Here is a 16,397-nt window from a genome sequence, read left to right as displayed (position 1 = left end):
GGATTGAAAGGACCAGCATGGTTTAAGGCAAAAGAAACAGCTCAACAGACTCATGAAGACCAATAGAAAAGAATCAATTTAAAAAAAAAGATGATGAGTTGGGGGGGGGGGGGGGGAGGAGAATGGGACCCAAAAGCTCTTCCACTTTTTCAGCAGACTCTCTGGATCAAAGACAATTTGCTTCTATTTACCCTTTATACCCACAAATGAAATGGATAATACAAATAGCAATCCACTGCTATGGTTTGATGCAGCATTTTGAAATGGAGTCTTGAATAAACCAGTGATGTAGAAAAATATCAAAAATCTACAACACCTAATTTAAGACCTTTTTCAATCCAGTCCTCAGGATCAGTGCTTTCAAACTCAAAATGGATAACCAGGAATGATGGCTTACTTTTAATGTTCAAGGTTCAATGTTCCAACAAACATACAATGAGATGAGTTAATGAGGTCAAGCCAAGTTCTGCAAACTCTTCCACATATCAAGCAGGAGGTGGCCAAAAGAATGAGTAGGCAGGTAGTATGCAAGATTATGTGCTTGAGAGGGAGGAAAGAGTCAACACTGAGGAGTTTATTGCGACCTTGCAATAAACAAGCTTGCTCTGTCTCACAAGAGCAGGTAGGCCTAGCAACAAAAATTAACCAATGAGGTTGAGACAAGTCTAAGTACCGTTTTTGCAGATTTTCTTCCCTCTTTGTTCTTCTTCACTGTAGCCATTAATGTGAAGCTACTGAAAAGTTTCCTTAAAAAATATCACCGACTTCAGCATCTGAACTCCAGGACAACCATAATATAACTGTAGCATACATTTATTTAAAGGTTACCGACTGGCATGTTAACTCCAATTTGGAGGTCCCCAGCAGTGCTCATACCTCTTCTCAAGAAGGCAATCAACATCATAAAAGACCTTCACCATCCTGGTCACAACCTGTTTTCACTGCTCCCTTCAGGCAGAAGGTACAGAAGCCTGAAAAGCAGCACTCTGGGTTCAAGAACAGTTTCTTTTCAACTTATCAGTCTTGAACCTCCCCTTGATACACTAATCATGGACTGCTCCGACACCACAAAGACTTCCTGCACGATTACAACTCACTTTTTTCTCGAATTGGGATTAATCCGAATATTTATGTATTGAGTGTCTCTTAATTTAATTGGTTTACTAACAACACTACAGCAAAATACAGGGCCTTTGGCCTACAAAGTTGTCACAAACAGGTCCCTACATTAGAAATTACTAGGCTTACCCATAATAGCCCTCTATTTTTCTAAGCTCCATGTACCTATCGAAAGTCTTTAAAAGACTACCGTATCCATCACCACCGTTGCCAGCAGCCAATTCCATGGCCTCACCATTCTCTGAGTGAAAAACTGACCCCTCACATCTCCTCTGCGCCTATTCCCCACCACCTTAAACCTGTGTCCTCTGTGGCAACCAATGAAGTAACTCATTGGTCAATAATTTTCTGGGCTATCTCTACTCCCTTTTATTACACTGGGAAAAGGTCTCTGACTATCCACATGGTCAATGCTTCTCATCACCTTATATAACTCTATCAGGTCACATCTCATCCTCCATCACTCCAAGTTCACTCAACCAGTTTTCATAAAGCATGCTCCCTAATCCAGGCAACAACATTGCAAATCTCCTCTGCCCCCTTTCAATGGCTTCCCCATCCTTCCAGTAATGAGGCAACCAGAACTGAGCACAGTACTCCAAGTGGGGTCTGACCAGGATTCTTTATAGCTGCAACATTACCTCTCGGCTCTTAAATTCAATTCCACGATTAATGAAGGCCAATACACCATATGCCTTCTTAACCAGAGTCAACCTGCGCAGCTGCTTTGAGTCCCCTATGGACTCAGACCCCAAGATCCCTCTCATCCTCCACAATGCCAAGAGTCTTACAATTAATACTATATTTTGCCATCATATTTGACCTACCAAAATGAACCACCTCGCACTTATCTGGGGTGAACTCCATCTGCCACTTCTCAGCCCAGTTTTGCATCCTATCAATGTCCTGTTGCATCCTCTGACCACACTCCACACTATCCACAACACCCCCAACATTTGTGCCATCTGCAAACTTACTAACCCACCCCTCCACTTCCTCATCCAAGTCATTTATAAAAATCACAGTGTAGGAGTCCCAGAACAGATCCATGAGGCACACCACTGGTCACCAACCTCCATGCAAAATATGGCCTGTCTGCAACCACTCTTTGCTTTCTGTGGGCAAGCCAGTTCTGGATCCACAAAGTAATGTCCCCTTGGATCCCATGCCTCCTTTCTATCTCGACAAAGCTTGCTTGGGGTACATTATCAAATGTCTTTCTGAAATCCATATATATTACATCTACTGCTCTTCCTTCATCAATGTGTTTAGTCACATCCTTTGCCCTTGACAAAGCCATGCTGATTATCTCTATTCATAAATCCTGCCTCGCAAGATCTCCTCCATCTACTTACTAACCAATGAAGTAACTCATTAGTCAATAATTTTCTGGGCTATCTCTACCCCCTTCTTTTTTTTTTGACATTAATAACTTTTATTACACAAATTGAAATTGAACCAATTTGGTTCAAAGTGCAAGAAGTTGTTGATGCTTATAGCATCTGTTCTCCCAATCAGATAAATTTCTAAGCAATTGCTAGTACTTTTGAATATTCACCACCCAGTCATCGCAGTCTGCTGGGGATAGGTACCTTGATGCGTGTCCCCATGGAGTTTCCATGGTCTTCGATGAGCACCACATTGTTGGAGTCTAATCTGGGCGTCATCAAAGGACCAGGCATTTTGTGACCCACAATCAATGCCTTCTTCTTCTGCCCTTTGATGGCCAGCAAGATTTTGTCCCCTACTTTGCCTATGCCATTCTTGGTGTACAAATGGATGCATTTGGGCGGCCTATGGTAGGGAGTGTTGCCGAGGGAACTGTTGCCCACCACCCACACCCTGGTCATTTTTTTGTATGGCTACAGAGACTGGTGAGGAACTGAACATTTGGCTCATTGCTTCTGTGGTACAAGTCAAAGGCACAAAGCCCTTTGTGAACAGTGCCATTGGAAACTCGAAAACAAAAACAATTACAATCCGAAAATTTTGCACATGGTGAAATCCACATTAAAAATCAGAAAATACTGGGAATGCTCAGGAGCCCAGGCAGCACCATGCACGCTAGAAGGAATGATGGTGCCCCCTTGCAGAGCCTGCTCCACTGTACGTTATCCCTCTACCCCCTTCTTGAATAAAAGAACAACATCCGCCACCCTCCAATCCTCTGGAACCTCTCCCATCCCCATTGATGATTCAAAGATCATCGCCAGAGGCTCAGCAATCTCCTCCCTCAGTAGCCTGAGGTATATCTCATCAGTCCTGGTAACTTAATGCTTTCTAAAATCTCCAGTTCATTCTTTCTCTGAATATCTACATGCTCAACTGAAGGGCTGCTTATTCCAGCTCTGCACTATTGTTAAAATAAAACCGTATCTCTCACTCAAGGACCTCAAAAAGGGTTATTCATGCCTTTATCTTCTGGACTACACTAACTCTCTATACACTGGAATTAGCCAGTCCTCCATAACCCACCTCCAATCAGTTCAGAAAGCTGTGGCTAAGGTCCTAACGGTACCAAGAAGAGACACCACATCACCCCAGTTCTGGCCTCCATCTAGTGGCTGCCAGAGCAGCTAAGAATCAACTTCAAGTTGCTATTTACAAACAAGGCCCTCAATGACCTTGCCTACCACCCCCTCCCCACCCCCCCCCCCCCTCCCCCGCCAAACACACATCTTTGATCTGCTTACCCCCTACTCTACTCCAAAGCAGGTCAAGTCAGATACCGCAGAACGCCTGGCTGTTCCACACACTAAGCGCACACAAAGGGGAGACCGGGCCTTAACAGTTGCAGTCTCCAAACTGTGGAACAGCATTCCCCTGACCATTAAACTAGCCCCCTCCCTCAACTACTTTAAATTCAGGTTAAAAACATACCTTCTATCATTAGCGTGTAACATCTGAAACCCTTTGTACATTCCTAACCTCCGACAGCGTTGCAATTGATGTCTATTTATAACGTATTAATCCGTTGTTCTGTAAATAGTTGTACTAGTTTCGATCGATTGCCTTGGTTTGTTCCAGCACTTTGGTCAACGCAAGTTGAATAAATGTGCTATATAATAAAGAACTGAACATTTCAGACTAATACTAATAGTTTTACTTTACAAGTACATATTCGGCTTCAGCAAACATTTTAGTGCATATGTACATTTTACAAATTTGTATGACAATAAACTCATCATCACTTACACGGAGTTTATGTGACCTTGATATCCTTAATACCATGTCATGGCCGGATAAACATCCTCACCAAGAACAAGTCAGTATTGGGGATGTTGATCTCAGGGATGCCACTGTAATAGTTTTGTTTCCCCAATCCAACTTTCTTCCACAGCTGAGCAACAGAAGCTATCCAAGAGATGAGACACATCAGATTGCCACAAGGAAAGCAAATGACAGGATCTTTTGCAGGGTGGATGCTTCCCAGTGAATGAATAAATGTTCCCCAAATTGGGATATGGCTCAAGTCTGTCTGATCTTCATTACATAACCAAAAGAGAAATGCAGGATACAATGAATGGATGTGGAGGCTTTGGAGAGGTTCTACAGGATGTTGCCTGGATTGGAGAGTATTTGTAACAAAGTGAAATTGGACAAACTTGGATTCTTTTCTCTGGAGTATTGGAATCTCAAGGGTTAGAATTTTTAAAAAAAAACTAAGAGAGAGAATGTGTAAAGGAGATTTAAAGCAAGATTTCCCCTCCCCCCACACACACAGAATAGCAAGTACCTAGAACACACTGCCTGGGATGGTGTGAAAGCAGATACATTTGCAAAATTTAAGATGCATTTAGACAGGCACATGATCAGACAGGGTACAGAGAGATAGGTGCACACCGATGGAATTCATTAAATTTGGTATCATGATAAACACAGAGATTATGGGCTGAAGGGCCTGTTCCTTTGCTGCACTTTCTAATGTCAATCACTATGTACTTTGGAGGTTCCTTCTCAAATTCGGCTGCCCACAAAAATTTATCTCCAAATTACTGCAACACATAAGACCGTGTACCATCAGGTTCATTGTCAGTTCCCAAGGTAATCCTATCACAAGCTTCAGAAGCATACAGGGAGAGCATGGTTTATGGCTGTAATCTGGTGTAAAAAAAATCTGCTGGAGGAACATCGGGGAGAGGAAGAAGTGTCAATGTTTTGGATCAAATACCTTCATTAAGACTATCAAGACAGGGATCGCTGTTGCCTATTTGGTCTTTCTGCAGTCAGCATCTAAAAGCTATTTCCACAAAATCCTCCAAATCCACTAACAGGATATATTGGATGCTCAGCCAGACCAACACTGCTTGCTTGGAGACCCTAATTATCCTCCGTTGGCATACCTGAAACCAGAAAGACATTCTATTCCAAGTTCTGTCACAACAGGCAACGAGACAAATGAAAATGTTCTAAAACTCAGCTCTGCAAATTCCTGGCCCACAACAACTCAAAATAGAAAAGCATTATTTTGATGACACTGAGAATGTCAAGTCCATGCATCACGATTCACAGTAGAACCACCAAAAGTGCACCAATAATCACAGGCTCATGCTGTAAGGAACCTCCTACCCCATCAGAGGAAGAGTGTGTAAGATTCAAATTGCATCATCAGTCATCCCAGAACAACAAAATTGGAGTGAAAGCAAGTCAGCCTCAAATCAAGGGAATATCCAAGAAGAAAGGTCATTCTCCTGAAAGACCACAAATGTGTTCAACCTTGTTCCATTCAAAAAATCAAGCACGAGCTTATGTCATGTTGAAGTTTAATTATCCATTTACAAACTTTTTTTAAAATAGTTGATAAAATAATGGAAAGACTGCAGTCTCAAAATTCATCCCTGACTGACAATGCTAAATGCTATTTACATTTTTTTTAAACCAAAAATAGACTTTAATCACAATAAATTATTTACAAAAGGAAAATCGTTCAAAGTATATTCCCACCTTTAATTTTATATCCAAACATTTCCATCAGTGTGCCTGTTTACAGTCAATTCTATTTACACCATTACCACCACTGTGGCATCTTATCACATTTCCCCCCATGTTGTTTGAGGGGCTTCCCCTCAGTCTCAGCCACTCAATGCCTGGTCATGGGAGGACTCTACTGTGGTCCTTCCCCACAGTACCCTTGCATTGGATGCACCAAGCCTCAGTGAATCTTTCAACACATTCCAATGTGCCAGTCGGCAGCATTCCCACACCGACATCTTCATGTGTTGAAACAAGTAATCTTGGGTAGACCAAAGTGCGACTTGACCGACCAAGTTGATAGTCTTCCAGCAGTTCTGGATGCCTTCTGGAAGGCTCAAGCCCGAAAAGTAGGTCATGTATTTTCATCTTTGCTATATAAAGGACATTGTTTGACCTGCTAAGTTTCTCCAGCATTGTGTTTTTACTTTTAAAAAATCTGATCCATGGTCTTCGATCCAAAACATTAACTCAGTTTCTCTTCCTATATGTGAGGCTTGGCCGGAGCTGAAACAGGCCATATTGGCCTTTCGAGTCCACACCGGTTCACTTTTTTTTTTTTCTTTCTTCTTCTTTTTCCAAGTATTTTCTGTATTTATTACCCATTTCTGAATGTCAGCCCACATTTCATCTCAAAATTAAGCATACTATTTGAGAAACACTTGCCAACATATAATTTTATCTTCCACTATGAGTTAGGGAACCCTCATCTAACACAGCTTGACTGATCACTTAAACTGCCAAATTCCCTCCAGTCAACAATAACTATCAATCTACTGGCACCTATTATAACAGAATACTCAATCATTCAAAACTGCAAAGCAACACACCTACCTTGTACAAGCCAAAACCCGGATCTATGAGAAACGATCGAGTTGATGTGCCAGGGCGATTTTTCTTGCTGTTTTCAGCACTCGAAGAGGTTTTATCACATTCACTCTGCGATGAGCTACATCCAGAATCACTGTCAGACAGCTCAACCTCGTTTTCCTTTTTCTTCACTGAAGAGGTAACAGGCTGACGAATCAGAAGTTGAATGATATCATTCAGTCCCACATTGTAATCAAAGAGACTATGGCCATCTTCTAACTGAAAAATGAACAAAAATATTTCAGTCTCTATATTTTTCCAATTACAACATGATTGCAACAGAAAATACACCAAATTACAATCTCATATTTTCTTCATTGTAGATATACATCTATTGTAACTATTGTCTGAACTATTATACAGCAGATGTTTTGCTCCAAATGCACCAGGAAAGTTATCTGACCTATATGTATTAATTATATTATTTACCCCGTGGTAATTTAATTGATAATTGGTGTATTTTAGTACCTGTGTAACAGCAGCAATAAAAATTTCAGCACATTGAACTTAAAAGTACGATAATAAATAAACTCTCATCTTTTTCAATGTCAAATGGATGGATTCCAGTATTTTAATTCACCAAGTGCAAGACATTTATTTTTCTTCAACAACGCACTGTCCTTGAATCACACTCCTAAGCACTCAGTTTTTGATCAACCTTGCATAACTCATGTTGGGAAATTTTTTTTTTTGGAAGGCCTCAATTGGCAATGAAAGGTACCTGGGAGTGAAATGCAAGGATGCAAATGACAAAATAAAACAACCCGATATAGAACACAAAGAGCTCTAGCAGGATAAACATCCAGATTATAGCCAGTTCTGATTTATTCTCATCCAGTGGATTCTTTATACACACTCTCTCCCCACAACCTTAATTCATTTGCTTCAAGTTATCAAGTTGACAAAATTAAAGAGGCTGAAAGGAAAGCCATTACTTTGAGCCCAAACTTTACACTAGATGATACCTTTGTAACACCATCAATACAAGCAAACCATGCAACAATTCCTAAAATCTATGCATCCACCTAAACCCTGGCGAACACCACGGTCAGTTTGAGATACAGTACTTACACTTGCTCTTCTCAATTTCTTTATTGCTGCACATCAAGTCACCGGAAACGGAGCTTGCTCTGCAGATGCAGAAAGCACCTCCAGCCAAAGCATTAATAATTAATCTTTCAATGCATTATTAATGTCTTTGCTCAGCTCTGGCACTCCACAGCATAAAGAACACACCATGTATCTCTGATTTTTATCATCACCAACTTCAGAGCTTTTCACTATTAAACCACCACAAAATGAATAATAAATTCCAATATCAAGCACAGGACTAAAAGTAACCACTGTAGTGGCGGCTACTCTGCTACTGAATGATCTCACAACCAGATGGGTTGAGTTCAGTGAGCAAAAAACTTGTTTATTCAGGTCTGCCTGGCTGGTCTTATACTCCTGGCTGAGAATTGCGCCGGGGGCCCTGAAGTCACCGGGGTGTCACATGGGCCGCAGAGCACGGGCTTCTGAGCCTGGTGCCGAGGTTGAGGAGAAACCCCCGTGCGTGACACGCAGGGTCGGTTCGCCTGCCTAATGGCGTGCCACAACACCATAAAAAAAATTGTTCAGTTCAGCACAGTCACAAGTTTATTCAACCTGTAATTCGACTGTGATGAAGGTGATCAATCATATCTCAGTTATTCACATTTTCTGCTTCTGACTGAAATTTTCAGAGACATCTTATCAAACAGAGGAATAATAATCGAGTCACAGAGTTATGCAGCACAGGAACAGACCCTATGGCTGAACTTATCCAAGTTGAATCAGATCCTCATCTGACCGAGTCCCAGTTCCCTACACTTGACTCATACCCTTTCCTATCCATGTACCTGTACAAATCTCTTTAAATGCTGTAAATGTACCCACCTCTACCACTTCCTCTGGCAGTTAGTTTCATATATGCACCATCCTCTATGTGGGAGGAGTTGCTCCTCTGGTCCCTTTTAAATCTCACCACAGCCCCCTCATCTTAAACCCATGCCTCTACTCTCCCACCTGGGGAAAAGACCTATCCATGTCCCTCATGATTTTGTACATCTCTACAAGATCACCCCTCCAGGGAAAAAAATAATCCCAACTATACAGTCTCTCTATACAACTCCAGTCCTTGTAACATTGGTCATGAATCTTTTTAGCATGCTTTCCAGTTCAATGATGTCCTGTCTCCAGCAAGGTGGCCAGAGTAGCACACTCTATTCCATACACATAAAAAGCATTGTATCCTCCAATCCTTCAGCCTTCCCTCATATTCCCTTCAATGTTTAAACACATAACGGTGGTACAAATTATGTTCTAGAGCCTATACTTTAATCTGCTTATACTTGAGATTCCTAATATTTAATACTACTAGAATCCAAGAACCAGAATCTGAATTGGTCTCAAGAAAAGGTGTGTCAAAATCTATGTAAATAAGGAACTATGTGCTAGTTACACAAAAATATAGTATAGAAACATTCTTTTCTTTGGCTTGGCTTCGCGGACGAAGATTTATGGAGGGGGTAAAAAGTCCACGTCAGCTGCAGGCTCGTTTGTGGCTGACCAGTCCGATGCGGGACAGGCAGACACGATTGCAGCGGTTGCAAGGGAAAATTGGTTGGTTGGGGTTGGGTGTTGGGTTTTTCCTCCTTTGCCTTTTGTCAGTGAGGTGGGCTCTGCGGTCTTCTTCAAAGGAGGCTGCTGCCCGCCAAACTGTGAGGCGCCAAGATGCACGGTTTGAGGCGTTATCAGCCCACTGGCGGTGGTCAATGTGGCAGGCACCAAGAGATTTCTTTAGGCAGTCCTTGTACCTTTTCTTTGGTGCACCTCTGTCACGGTGGCCAGTGGAGAGCTCGCCATATAATACGATCTTGGGAAGGCGATGGTCCTCCATTCTGGAGACGTGACCCATCCAGCGCAGCTGGATCTTCAGCAGCGTGGACTCGATGCTGTCGACCTCTGCCATCTCGAGTACCTCGACGTTAGGGGTGTGAGCGCTCCAATGGATGTTGAGGATGGAGCGGAGACAACGCTGGTGGAAGCGTTCTAGGAGCCGTAGGTGGTGCCGGTAGAGGACCCATGATTCGGAGCCGAACAGGAGTGTGGGTATGACAACGGCTCTGTATACGCTTATCTTTGTGAGGTTTTTCAGTTGGTTGTTTTTCCAGACTCTTTTGTGTAGACAATGAGATAGACAACAGACTCGCCAAGGCAAATAGCGCCATAGAAACATTACTGAAATACAAAAAAGCTAGATGATATAATTCTATATCTTTTACAGCTGGACATCAGTGCTACTCAAATGAGATGTGCCCTTTTAATTTACTCCCATATGCTCATTACAATATATAGACTGTTTGAAGTTGATCCTTGCTCCCCCCAACAAACTCCACTCATAAATTGTATTGATTACATGGTATGGATTACAGTTCAACAGGCAGGACAACCTCCAGTATACCAATTTACTGCATTCAAATGCAAACCCGGGCGGTAACTATTTAACTGGCTTGAGTGCAAGAAAGCCTGATCTTGTCTGTTGAGGCATTAACATGCGCACTTCCACCAGCAATTGTTGGACCACAGAAGGTCCAGGTTAATTGTCCTTCTGTGCACCCATGTCTATTAAAAACCCTCTACCAACTGCAGATAGTGATGTTAATTAATTCAATACAAACTGGAAATTAAACTTCTGACTTTCTGATCACTCAATAAATAGTCATACACCATGTTATCTAATTGAACATGCAAGTCTGTCAGAGCTGAACAAAATGGGATTAGGTCTGCCAATCCCTTGGTACTGGTTGTTCAATTGATTTTAGCCCACCAACAAATAGGGCTGCATCACAGTGTGGTACAGTTGCTGTAGAGCATCGGATTAGAGGTCAATCCACAGGACCATAAAAGCGGCAGAGAGTCGCCCTCTCCCCTATCCATGTGATTTATCAGGATTGTAGTTTCATGAGGGATCACAAAAAAGAAATCAGAGAGGAACCCTACCATCCAAATGCAGCATCTTCAACTACATCCATCAGGAAAAATACAGATGTATCAGAGCCAGACCATCGGGCTGAGGAACAGCTTCTTCCCACAGGCAGTGAGACAACTGAATGACTCTCCATAACTACTATTTATTAAGAATATTTATTTTAATATATGTACTGTGTGTATATTTTTTTCTGCATGTGTGTTATATCTATACATGTGATTTACACTGTTCTGTACTGTAGAATGGAGAACTGGAGAATGCCGTTTCATCAGCTTGTACTGGTACATTCAGATGCCAATGTGAACTTTGAGAATGGCAGATCAGCCATGACCGTATTGAATGGCAGAGCAGGCTCGATGGGCCATTTTTGGCCTACTCCTGTTCCTACTTCCTATGTTCCTATGAATGGAGCCCATGTACCCAACTGTTTGCTTCCAAGACAAGTGTACTTATTTCCACAATATTAAATGCATTACATCGCAAGCAAAGGCTTTCATTGGAAAAGCAGTCAGAATAAATTTTGGATGAATAAATACAAAAAACGGAAAGGAAAAAAAAAACAAAGAACATTATAATGCACTTTGCAAACTATCAAATTCCCCTGAAATATGGTTATTTCCTTAAAAATAGGAAAGACAGCAGTAAATTTCCACTCAGAAAACTACAATAACATAATGAAGAGTTAAATTGATTGAGTGACACTGGTTAAATGATAATATACAAGATTTATTCCTGAAAAGGCAACCTCCTTTTTTTTGTAGTCCCCGACTGGCAAATTGAAATAGTTTCACACTCACAGCCTTACATTCTTTCAGTTTCCTTTATTTTGTTCGTTGGACAACTTTCAAAACAAGTTTTTAAACATAAAATTACCTATAGTAGGGTTACAAGTTGGGATATTATGGAAACAATCACACTTGGGTTGTTTCACAAAGTCAGCCTGACAAGATAATTAACATTTATAAGATTTCCAAAGAATTATTCTCTACTAGATGAGCCAAATCAGTGTTTAAATCTTAAGGGGTCTTTAATCCAGGATCTTTGCAGTTGAGAGACAAAAATTCTCATTTGAATCAAATCTGGTACCTAACGCAAGTCCACAGAAACCCAATTATGAATCCCAATTTCCACCATGGAAAATTTATCTCTCTTTTGATGGAACTAGAGACAGTTCAACCATTGATTGGCACTGCAGGAAATTAAACCACTGCAGTCCATGTAAATTTAAAATTTGCAAAGTCTGCAATAAACTTAATCTGCTGAACTGACATTTGTACCAAACAAGACAATCAACCACATAAATTATAAATATGTTAAATTGCATTGTATGCCATTATAAAAACCAAATTTTCCCACGTATTTTACTGACGTATTTTCCCACGTATTTTACTGACGTATTTTCCCACGTATTTTACTGACGTATTTTCCCACGTATTTTACTGACGTATTTTCCCACGTATTTTACTGACGTATTTTCCCACGTATTTTACTGACGTATTTTACGAAAATAAGCAGTTATCTAGATAATTAAAACCAAGTAATCCAGAAGGACAATTTGCAACATATCTAGCAAACAGATTTTAAACTGATACACTATCATCTTGAGCTCATTACACCAAACCATTTTAGCAATTATCTGCAGGTTAAATACATATTTTAATAAGATCGTGCATGCAAGAAGATTTCAGTAATTCACTTTTGAAATACAAATATAGTCGCTTGCTGTACCAAGATTAAAAATAACTTTAACAACAGAGATAAAATACAAAGAGGAAGATTAATATTTCAATAGACTTTCCAACAGTTACTCTACTCACTAATTCGGTGAGTTGAGACAGTAGCTTGCCATCAACTGAAGGGATGCATGTATGAAAATCAGTGTCACAAACATGAGCTTCAAGAAGAGAAATTTGAAATTATCTATGCAAAATTCATTAATCCCTTCTTCAACACTCTGCACGACAAAGATATTATCTCCTCTTAAAGATATTTTCCAAAACAATTACTCAAAATTTTATTTTTCTCCCACATCAACCATGCATTCTGAAACTTTCAATTCAACCATATGATAAAATGTTCACAATAAAACTCAATTGAAGAACTGTGGCAAGAAATCGCACTTATTCTGCATCATTATGCAAATAAGTCACCATAAAGTCAGTTTCTATACCACACCTACAAACAGGTTAATTCTGCATGCCATAAATCCAGTTGATGTCTCATTTCACGATCGCACAAGGTCCTAGATTTAAATTTCTGAAAAAGTTGAACATTAAATTCATTGAAGCACAGAGAGCCTGTTCAGCTTTACTCATCCATACTGAAGGTGTCAACCTGAGCTGGTCACATTTCCCGTCCTATATTCATACCTGTACAGACTTTTCGCTATCCACAAAATTATCCTTTAGCACTTCATTCCCCGTACAGATGACACAACCTGTGAAAACCTGCCGCTCAGGTCCCCTTTAAATCATTTGCATCTTGCTTTAAATCTTCAAATCCTTACCCTTGATAAAAGTCTATGATCATTCACTTATCTGTGCGCCTTGTAATTTTATACATCTTTGCATACCCTCAGCCTATAGTTTCAGCCTATCTGGTTTCTCCTTTTAACTTATAGCTCTCTATTCTTGGTAATATTTTTTCTGAATCTTTTCTGTACCCTCTCCTGCTTGAGTACTTCCTTCCAATATATGGTGACCAGAACTGGATTGATCAGATCCAAGTGCATCTCATCAACATCCTACACTACTGTAACATGAGGTTTAAACTCTTGTTCGAAATGCCGCAAAAGCGTTGGGCAAGCTTGTCATACGCCCACCTTCTTTTCCACACTGCCTGAATGTGTCCCCTTTCAGGGAACTTTGCACTTTCCTCCTTCTGTTCCCTTACATTACACAGGGTCCTGCCATTCTCAAAATGGCACTTCCCAAAATCCGTCACTTCAAACTTGTCAGAGTTAAATTCTACCTGCCATTCCTTTCCCCACATTCTCAGTTGATGTAGGACTTCAACCCTGTTCACTATAGTGCCAATTTTAGTGTCATTTGAAATGCAAGATATACAGCAAATGCTTGAGGAAACTAAAGATCAAGTTAACTGTAACCCTGAAGACTCAACCAGGGCAAAATATCCTTCAGAACATTTCATCATGCAAGAAATGGCTCTGGACACACTCGATGCCTTCAACCCTTACTCAAGTAGAAAAATATTCCAAATATGCCACATGCAGCCACTGAGAAATGCATTTCCAACCTCACCCCTTACAAAAGACCCACAATAATTTCATCATTCATGATCCAACATAAATACAAGCTCCTCTTATTTTTCGGATCCATTTCAAGCTATTTCTGAATAGGTTTTATTTTTTCAAATATTGTTCCTACCAAATATTACCAATATTTTTAGCAATTACCCTGTGCATACAAAATATATAACCAATTGCCATGTAATGTGTTTCAAATCAATTTGGTCAAGGCAGATTTCGGATACATGGTATCACTGCAAAGCCAACTTATGAAACATTTCTTAACCATGCTGACCTGAATCCACAACAATTTTTCCGTATCACAGCAAAGTTTGTACCAATTTCCCCCCCCCTCCACCCCCCCCCCCCACCCCACCACCAAGATTGCATGCAACTTGACCTCAACTTTGTGGAAACACTGGGATATCAAGGTGCGAGGTTCACCAGTTTTCAGCCACTAGATGGAGTTCAGCTAGCAAGGATTTTTGAATTTTGCATATCTAGCAACAGAATTGACACAAAAGCAGCTATTTCGGTCAGTCACAACAGACTTCACAGATTCACAGCTCACATACATTTTGTATAGATCTTCCAGAAATGGCAATCAAAAGGAGATACTATCAACAATTTTACTCTCTCTAAACTCCTAGCTCAAAGTTAGTTGTTATACTCCTGTTCTAGCTAAAATATAGCTCAGCCAGCACTACCTTGAAACATTTAGATACTACATCCCAATTTCCATTTTTTTTTTAAATGCTATTCCTATCCCCACTACTGTGAATCATAATAAGTTTGGAAATTTAAACTTGAATAATTCACAGTTTTTCCATAGCCACTGGATCCGATTTGAAGAAACAGAATAATTCAGTTTTCCCATAGCCATCAGATCATATTGAAGAGATTACTTTTCAAAAGCAGTAGGTGAGCAGCAGGGGTTTTCAATCAGCAAATAAAGGAACACCCTGCTGGAGTCACTTCAGCATTGGACTGCATTAGCAATACTTGCACTTCCACCCTGCTTCGGAATCTACTACACTCACTTTGTTAGGTGAAAGTAAAAACAATTCAAGAGAGACTCCGCAGGTCAAACAGCATACTTTATATAGTAAAGATAAAGATACATAACTAACGTTTCGAGCTTGAGCCCTTCATCAAGAAATGAGAAAAAAATTTGTTGGATAGAAGGTCATTTCACATCCAAAGTGAAAGGTGACATTTATAAAATGGCAGTACTTCTTCATCAACACCTAGAGCAAAGTGAATGAGTGACCTTGTATTATTTTGAGGAGCGGAGAGCTAAGTGAACAGCACAGCGGACAATTATGTTTGCAGCAACTGTGGCAGAGCCTGCTGCTCCAGGATCACCCTCCATAGCCACAGTCGACACTGCTAAACAAACCAGTGACTACCAGAGGTGCAATACCCATGGTCAATCACAACCGATGGAGGCCAATAGAGGTGTTCCTTAAGACATGGCCTGTTTCCGTCCTGTAAACGGTTATATGGTTATGGTTAAGTATTGCAATTGTGACAATACAGATGTGTGAAAGATCTTACTAATCCCACAGTACATGCAAGTTTGAGTGCAGGGAGCCTCAAGATTACTTCGTTATCTGGAACAAGTGCAGGAGATAAAGCAGATGCATAAATGTAAATATAATATTTATCTCTTGTTTTATGTAGAATTTGCCAGAGAAAGAATTAGATAATTTTACAATTATATTATGAACACAGGAACATGAGGTTCTCCCACGCCTCAGTTCAGTTAAATTTTTCCGCAGGATAAAGATAACAAGAAGCTGATTAGTCTTACTGGATGAGTTTTTTTTTTTAAAATTGCAAAAATAATTGGTTAAATTTAAAATACCAAAATTCTATTCCTATTATAATGTGCAAGTTAATGCCCATTATTGAATAGCATTTTAACACCCATCGTGCACAAAATGTTTCTTCTCTTTCTACAAGAAAAACTAGTGAACAAAATTAAAAAGGGAGCAATTTTAATTCTCACTGCCAGGAGGACGATTTCAAAATGGTTTTATTTTAGGTAAAGTTGCACTACTATTGCCTGTTGAATCATATAGTAGCAGAATTCACTGAAAATTGGGATTTCATGACATTCAGGAACCTACAAATTCTCATGTACAAGTTTACTGTCATCTGATTGTACAAGTTCAA

General features: G+C 40.2%; 2 protein-coding genes across 2 annotated transcripts in view; both read right to left on the bottom strand.

Moving 5' to 3' along the window:
• The window catches only part of LOC138735497 (E3 ubiquitin-protein ligase UHRF1-like), a 125,455-nt gene that overhangs the window by 98,865 nt on the left and 10,193 nt on the right, over positions 1–16,397 (bottom strand). The window contains exon 2 of the mRNA XM_069887462.1: positions 6,925–7,179. Within this exon, the coding sequence (XP_069743563.1) occupies positions 6,925–7,179 (255 nt within the window). The remainder of the gene's footprint in view (positions 1–6,924; positions 7,180–16,397) is intronic.
• LOC138755220 (large ribosomal subunit protein uL14m-like) lies at positions 2,685–2,969 on the bottom strand. Its single transcript, XM_069920815.1, has one exon. It carries the CDS (start codon positions 2,967–2,969, stop codon positions 2,685–2,687), a length of 285 nt encoding a protein of 94 aa, XP_069776916.1.

The sequence above is a fragment of the Narcine bancroftii genome, chromosome 1 (assembly GCF_036971445.1).
Source record: "Narcine bancroftii isolate sNarBan1 chromosome 1, sNarBan1.hap1, whole genome shotgun sequence".
Lineage (NCBI taxonomy): Eukaryota > Metazoa > Chordata > Chondrichthyes > Torpediniformes > Narcinidae > Narcine > Narcine bancroftii.
This window is presented reverse-complemented; position numbering and strand designations above follow the sequence as displayed.

Excerpts from the sequence above, each read along its gene's own strand:
- LOC138755220 (XM_069920815.1), bottom strand. The coding sequence starts at position 2,969 with ATGACCAGGGTGTGGGTGGTGGGCAACAGTTCCCTCGGCAACACTCCC.